The sequence below is a fragment of the Macrobrachium nipponense genome, chromosome 27 (assembly GCF_015104395.2).
Source record: "Macrobrachium nipponense isolate FS-2020 chromosome 27, ASM1510439v2, whole genome shotgun sequence".
NCBI classification, from domain to species: Eukaryota; Metazoa; Arthropoda; class Malacostraca; order Decapoda; family Palaemonidae; genus Macrobrachium; species Macrobrachium nipponense.
The window spans coordinates 25,724,682-25,733,117 of record NC_087216.1 but is presented as its reverse complement, the minus strand read 5'-3'; the positions used below and the strand labels follow the sequence as shown (position 1 = coordinate 25,733,117).

The following is an 8,436-nucleotide window of genomic DNA, read 5'->3' as shown; positions in this document are numbered from 1 at the left end:
CAACGATAACAAAGTTGGTGGTGCGTTGTTATAGAATAAGTACAAAAAATCTTAATTCGATATGTAGGCCTATATGTACGGTTGAGTTGGTATCAACTTACACCTCACTGTAAGAAATGGTACACAATTCTCCTGTAACTACATCGTGACTATATGAATATAATTTCCAGAGGTGACGGTCAGCCTATAGCTCATTACCCACTCCAGTTAAAATTTTGGAAAGCATTCACGTAATCTATGACTGTAGGCCTAGTACTGACTGGAAGGTAACTTGAAATACAGTTCCAGAGCGTGAATGCCAGCCTATATAGCTCATTTACCCACTTCAGTTCAAATTTTGGAAAGCATTCACGTTAATCTATGACTTTTAGGTAGGTCTAGTACTATCTGGAAGGTAACTTGGAATATAGTTCCAAAAACGTGAAAGCCAGCCTATATAGGTCATTTATCCACTTCAGTTCAAATTTTGGGAAGCTTTTACGTTAATCTATGACTTAAGCCTAGTACTAGCTTGAAGAAACTGGTGTTATTGATTACGCGCAAGATGGATAATGTTGTCACTGGGTCCCCAACCACCTACAGCAATTGCAAATTGCCACACACAGAGAGATTCAACTCATGAAACGGATAGATAATGTTTACCGGCACAGCACACGAACCAGAATACGCCCTGCGCGTCGTCTTCAGAGTCCAAGTCCTTTTTTTTTTTCTTCAAACAACACCGAGACCCATTAGTTTCCAGTCGCCGAAATACTCGTTAAGGATGTCTGAGCAGCCTTTGAAATGTATTCCAGACAATAATTCATTGGTGGCCTTCAGCAGTTGCAAAATTCTTGCATAAATGCTATGAAATCGTTTACTTCCGTTACCTCTGCAGCAATCTGGACTGTCTCTTTATATCCAAATATAGATAAAGACATATCACGTATGTTGCCATTTAACAAGGTCATCTTTGAGTTGGCTGTACGGTTCGAGGCATTCTCTCTCTCTTCTCTCTCTCTCTCTCTCTCTCTCTCTGTCTCTCTCTCTCTCTCTCTGAAGAACACAGGGATAAATAAATTCTACATCAAATGTTGATATTTTTAATTCTTGTATCGCATCGGTAAGGACATTCAAATATATATTAAGCGAATAGCGTCCAAACGCTGTCAGTAGTACTTAAGATTATATTACAATTATTAATAATTCTATAATCATTATTTTTTTTAATTATAAACCTTTCTTTTTTTGGCATGTAAAGGTTCTTCTACAATATATACAAATCAGACGATATTTACAGAAGACAATTTGCCTGGAATACAAGCATTTTATTGGGACAAAGGTGGAAAAAGATATTAAGGTATTATAAAGAATAATTTTCCACTTTTCATTTATGATATGATAATGAAAATATTTATGATTATATTTTTTTATATTAGGGATCCTTCTTTTTCATTTTTGTCGTAATTTTCACAAAAGTCTGACTGGAAAAATCAGAAATAATAGCAATATTCAGTGTTCTTGAAAGACTGAGAACAGTCTAATCTTCAGAAATGTTAGTAACATTCAATGTCCTTGAATGACTGAACATTCTAATATTTAGGAAAATCAATAACATTCAATGTTCTTGAAAGACTGAACAGTCTAATCTTCAGAAATGTTAGTAACATTCAATGTCCTTGAATAACACTGAACATTCTAATATTTAGGAAAATCAATAACATTCAATGTTCTTGAAAGACTGAACAGTCTAATCTTCAGAAATGTTAGTAACGTCCAATATTCTCGAAAGACTGAGAACATTAAGACTGAAAATGAACAACTGAACAGTAATCATGAACACATGAATTTCCAGCTACCTCAAGTAACTTTTGAACACTGAACACAAAACATCGAATGTCCTCATTTTCCAGTGTCACAATTGAACAAGAACACCTGATGAACACTGTAATAAGCCTTTTCAGTGCTGTATAAAAAGTGTACACTTTATGATGGACACATGAAATTTTTTTTATCAAATTTAAAAAACTAATTGTATTGTATTGGTGTTTTTTTGATAGCTTCAATCAGGCTGAATATCACATACGCGGATATAAAGTATAAAAATAGTATAACACCTTAGTTACGTTAAAAGCATCAGTATTTTACATTCTTTTTTTTATATAGAGGTATGTATGTATGTATGTATGTATGTATGTATGTATGTATGTATGTATAAGGGGGCTGTATGTGTATGTGGTAAGGTTTACATATTGGTGTTATGTATACGTTTATGTATGCACTTAAATTATATATGTGTGGATATATGTGTAAACAAATACGAAATTTCATGTGATTGTAATTCAAACAGTACCATCTCTAAGGCCACATCATATCACATAAAACTTATTGGGCAAATAATTCGAGTGAAGTTATGAAATGTTGAATAATATTCTTTGCAGCGTCTGCAAAAATTGTCACTGAATTTTGTAACTAGTAGCAAATATTTTTTTTATCTTTATTTTGCTAAACAATGACAAATTTATTAATGTTACAAATGTCTGTCAAGGCATGAATATGAGTAATTAATTTTTGCTGATAATAGTAACTACTTGGTACAAATGTTGCTGGTATTATTGGCTATTTGGTACAAATGTTGCTGGTATTATTGGCTATTTGGTACAAAAGTTGCTGGTATTACTGGCGATTTGGTACAAATGTTGCTGGTAATATTAGGTACTTGGTACGAATGTTGCTGGTATTATTGGCTACTTATTACACATGTTGCTGGTATTATTGGCTACTTATTACACATGTTGCTGGTATTATTGGCTACTTATTACACATGTTGCTGGTATTATTGGCTACCAGGTGCAAATGTTGCTGGTATTACTGGCTACCTGGTACAAATGTTCCTGGCAGTATTGGTTACTTGGTACAAATGTTGCTGGCAACATTTACTGATTGGTGCAAATTTTAGAACAATACTTGCTCCTTGGTGTAATTTTTGCTGACGATACTAGTTATTTTGCGCAAAGTTTGCTGACTTCACTGCCTACTAGGTGCAAAATCAGCTGACAAGATTGCTTACTTACTGTAAATTTTAGAGGAAAGCTGCATCAAATATTCCTTTGATAATTCCGTTTTAAAAATGAAAAAAATTATCACATGTAACATTGTTATAATGCCTTGATCTGTATCTTCAATCTAAAGACCACGTTTATCAAAATATGAGTCTTAAAAACACTTTTCTTTTTTTTTAAAGATACGTATATAACAATTTTCAATCACAAATAACTGAACAGCATAGAGTCTTCGCGTGTATTACTCTTCACAATTTAACAAAAAAATCGTTTATTTAAGATTTTCCGCAAGAAATATATATATCGAGTTGTGCAGGTAATGAACAAGTCAGTATAATCCCGAGCCACTCTTCTATTCTAAACCTTCAAGATCCGATAATGTAAACAAGTATATTCATAGATAGGTACCATTTCATGGCCGCGTTGCTCAGACACTGTTCGGTGAACTTCACGAAGTTTTTAGAGGGGGGGGGGGGGGGGGGGGGAAGATGTCCTTTGGTACTATAGTGAGCTTCGTTTCCGTTGCCGGGGTAGAATCCACAGGTCCACACGAGGCTTCTTTATTCATTTTATACCTTGGAAAGGGCTCTTGAATCTAAATGAATCAACCATTTCGGAGTCTATACTTTTGTCTTCATTTCTGACAAGGACTCATTTCTTTAGCTGGTTCTATCGAAGCTAAAGCTTGACGACTAAGCTTCAGCTTGAGTTTGTAAAGCTTCTTCTCGTCAAACTACTGCAAGCTTTAAGCGTCTTTTTCTTCTACTTTCCTTCTCGCTCGGAATTCACAAAAGCTTGAAATAGGACGGTGGGGTGGAAAAAAAATGAAAGCTTAAAGCTGAATTTGTTTATAAGCAGGTAAGGCACATGATGAGTGGTTACAATAAATTCACAACCATCATATTCAGGCTGCGTAAAACCACGGTCGCGCGCGCACACACACACACAAACACGCACACAAACACGCTTATAGAAGGCAGAGTGCTTTCGCAATATATGACGTCTGTTTGGTCACCTTCGACAATTCTATGTTTTTCCATCGAATCTATAAGTCATTTCACTCATAGATTTGCTCTGTAAATCTATGGAATCTATGTAATTCATTCGAAATCGTTGTTATATAAGCACAGTAAACATAAATTGTTGAAATAATATAGTAATGGTTAAACCATTAGAAGTGTGTAACGAAAGTAGAAACATGGAGTGCAGATCCCGTAGACTTTATCAGATCCACGCTCTGACCAGAATTACCGTTCATTTTCTTTTTAAATTTTAAAAAATATTATCCTTTTCATTTTTATTTGTTGTATTTCAGAAAATGTTTGCTGATTCCATGCGTAACACTTACACCACTGAAAAAATTGTAAGTCTCTCCACTGTTCATTTAACCAATAAAGTATATTCACATTCGTCATAATCTCAAGCATAAGACACTTTTTTATTTATTTTTTTTTATCTTGAAAGACTTTCACTGAAAATTAGACGTCATATTAATGACGTCACAGGTATGACATCACGCTACATGATATACCAAGCAAAAAGCGAGAACAATATCGCAAAATGCTCGACGATACCAATCGTTAGCTACTCCACGATATGTCAAAATATTTTATCAGTTTCCTGCAAGAATTCACTGGATAAATATTGTTTAATCACACCAAAAAAGATTCGGTAACTGGTAACTTCCGAGAGCCACTGTTTTAAAGTGGTCGTCACCACTGCTCCGGGCATGTCTTCCGGTGCCCAAATACCCAAGTTTTCAGAGGTGCTATTCTGACATCTCTCGGGGCATTGGGGAATGGCTTCTGAAATACCCAGTTTTCAGAAGCACTGTTCTGACATCTCTCGGGGCATTGGGGCATGACTTCCCAAGTACCCAGTTTTCCGAGTCACTTTGGCGATAACTCGGGGCATCGGGACATGGGGAATGACTCTACCCAAATATCCAGTCGACAGAGGCACTGTTCCGACGTTTTGGGGCACAGGGCATTGGGAACGACTCTTCAAAAATACCCAGTTTTCAGTCACTTTACCGATACCTCGAGGCACTGGGGTATGGGGAATGCCTACCCAAATACCCCGCAAGTCTTCCGAGTCACTATGCCCATAACGAAGGGCATCTGGGCATGGGGCATGACTCTATACCCGGCTACGACTCTATCTGGAAGAATAATCGTGATAAGTCGGCGGCTGACGGTACAGTTGCGAATTCAGCTGCGGAGATGCCGGGTACGGCGGGGGGTACACGGGCGAGGTGCGGGCGTACGGAGACGCCCTCGCCTTCACCGCCGCCCCGTAGTTGTACGGGCCGTACATAGGTCCGTACGTGCACATGTCCCCAGCGTACGGCTGGTTCAAAGGAATGCATTGGTTCCCCGCGGCGCCCACGCCTCCCAGTCCTGAATCCGCTCTTCCTGCTGCTCCTGCCGAGGACGTGAGCGTCGGCGGGGACCCCTGGAGGATTCCCGTGGGCGTCATGGTGGCGCCGCCCATCATGCGGGAGACGAGGCCGCCCTCGGCGTCGCATTCGTCTGCAAGAGAAAAGGGACGTCAGGTAAACAAGTGAGCAGCTTCTGTTTTGTTGTCATTAGAATACCAAGGCTTATGTTACCTCAGGTCACGATGAAGCAGAAAAAGGTAAACAAAGATATATGGGAGACGAATGAACACATATGTCAGCGTATTCTTTAAATGATTTTCTATTACATAAATCTAATTTTTCTGGCATCATCACTTCGACGGCAATATTATTCACTGAAATCACAAATTGTTTTCCATATTAGACGGCTACCATGACGCAAGTATATAGATGTGTATTTTATTTATTCAGCAATTTAAATAAACAGTTTTGTATGATTTAATGTCTTCATCAACATACTTCATACACTTCTGCAAGAACTTAATAATCAGTTCATAGACATAGGCACACACACACACACACACACACACACATATATATATATATATATATATATATATATATATATATATATATATCTATATATATATATATATATCAGTTGTATACCACATAGGAAAATGAAAAAGGTATATCTCAGAAAATGCCCAACAGTTTTTCGTCCTCCAATGGACCTCTTCTTGGAGCGTTTATTAAGGAAAGAGATAAAGTTTACAGTGCATGCGGCCAAGAAAGGCCTAAAATGTTTTTAAACATACAGTTACCAAAAACTAGCAGTTTGAGCTACAAACTATAATATACGAACAAATAATACGAGCAATGCTTTATGTGTTCATAGTAGTTTTTATGTAATGCACCGATTGACTGGCTCGGGTCAAAGATTTTGTTTAAGAGCACAGGTTTTATTGAAAGAAATTTGATAGAGACAGCTTGCATTGTTCACAGCAAAGGAAAAAATTTTTAATTTATCGCCTGGTTTGTATAAATTAGATCCTTTTATCTACATGTCATGAAACGTCAGTACAAATTGGGATAATGTTATCCATTAACTATCATATAGTATAGGCTTGTTAATATGTACTGTATGTTATGCTGTTTCAAATGGATGTATTACCTCGTTAGATATTTTGGTATTTTTCATTTGCTCAACTGCTATTCTTGTTTTTATTGTTATTTTACTGCTGAATAGTTGTAGCTCAAACTGCTAGTTTTTGGTAACTGTATGTTTAAAAACATTTTAGGCCTTTCTTGGCCGCATGCACTGTAAACTTTATCTCTTTCCTTAATAAACGCTCCAAGAAGAGTCATTGGAGGACGAAAAACTGTTGGGCATTTTCTGAGATATACCTTTTTTTCATTTTCCTATGTGGTATACAACTGAATTACATATCTTCGTGCCTAAGAAGATTACCAGACTACTATATATATATATATATATATATATATATATATATATATATATATATATATATATATGCACAAAACAAATCCCACCCACAGGAATGTATATAAACCACAAACTGATTCTAGTTTCTTTCCAAAGTTCTGTCTCTCCTTTTGACTGATCATCCAACGCTTCTGTCATCAATTGCAACTGTCCGAGATATACTGAGGTTCTGCTTTGAAGGCGAGAATCAAATATATATATATATCTTCAGGATAAGTTTAGAATACTTTTAAGCACAAAATAGAAGAAGACATTAGGACCAGCTGAGACATTCTGGGAGAATCTAAAATTCTTGCGGGAAATTTGTAATAATAATAATAATAATAATAATAATAATAATAATAATAATAATAATAATAATAATAATCTTTTAGGAGTGGTATGATGGCGTTCGTAGATGGATTTTTCTCTTAAGTTAAACATTATTATGATATAATAATATATATCCTTCTATTTATCTGCATTGAAGAAGAAGAAGAAGAAGAAGAAGAAGAAGAAGAAGAAAGAAGAAAATGAAAATTACGAAAAGCAAATAAAACTTTGAAAGAAACGAAGAAGGGAATAAAAATAATCCCGAAAAAGAATATGAAAAATGAAGAAACAAAAACGGAAACTAAACATTCCGCTATCTCACAAACCGAGGTCCAAAAAAATGACGTCATATGAGAGAGAGAGAGAGAGAGAGAGAGTGAGAGAGAGACCTACAGAATCCCATCGCACTGATTCATTGATGATTTTGCAACTCAACACGGGGCACTAACTCATCTATAAGTCTCCAAAGACATTAATCCTTATGTTACTTAAGCTGTCTGTGTGTTTTGGTTTAACGTGGGGGTAGTGCTCTCTCTCTCTCTCTCTCTCTCTCTCTCTCTCTCTCTCTCTCTCTCTCTCTCTCTCTGTTCCTCAGGCGAATTTAGGATTATCAAAATATATGGTCATTGTATACTATTATTGACAGTGTTATGATACTGTCTCTCTCTCTTGGACGAATACGATTTATCAAAGCATATAATCGTGATAAGTGTTATTACTGATGTTAAGACATTATTTCTCTCTCTTTCTCTCTCTCTCTCTCTCTCGCACAGCAGGGTATAAGGAGGAAGCTGTAAAGATAAAACAGCTAAGAGAGAGAGAGAGAGAGAGAGAGAGAGAGAGCTGTCAATCTCATCACAAGAACAATAATCACAGGGAAGATATGAATATTTCAAAGAGGAGGAGGTCTCGGAATAAAGTTTTATTAGCATGTCTCTCTCTCTCTCCCTTCTCTCTCTCTCTCTCTCTCTCTCTCTATCTCTCTCTCGGCTATCGATATATATATATATATATATATGTATATATATATATATATACATATATAGAATATATACTATATATACATATATATAAATATATATATACTAGCTGACCAACCCGGCGCTACCGTGAAAACCCTGAACGAGTCTACGGGTAGGGGAAGGGAGGGAAGAAGGAACGGAGGGGAAGGGGGGAGGGAGGTAGGGAGAGGGAGAGGGGATGGGTTAGGGATATAC

General features: G+C 36.5%; 1 protein-coding gene across 1 annotated transcript in view; it reads right to left on the bottom strand.

The window, feature by feature from the left end:
• Nucleotides 1-1,068: 1,068 nt before the first annotated feature.
• LOC135200946 (uncharacterized) overlaps nt 1,069-8,436 on the bottom strand; it is a 98,347-nt gene continuing 90,979 nt past the window's right edge. Inside the window, exon 8 of the mRNA XM_064229721.1 lies at nt 1,069-5,572. Coding sequence (XP_064085791.1) covers nt 5,199-5,572 — 374 coding nt within the window. The 3' untranslated portion in view covers nt 1,069-5,198. The remainder of the gene's footprint in view (nt 5,573-8,436) is intronic.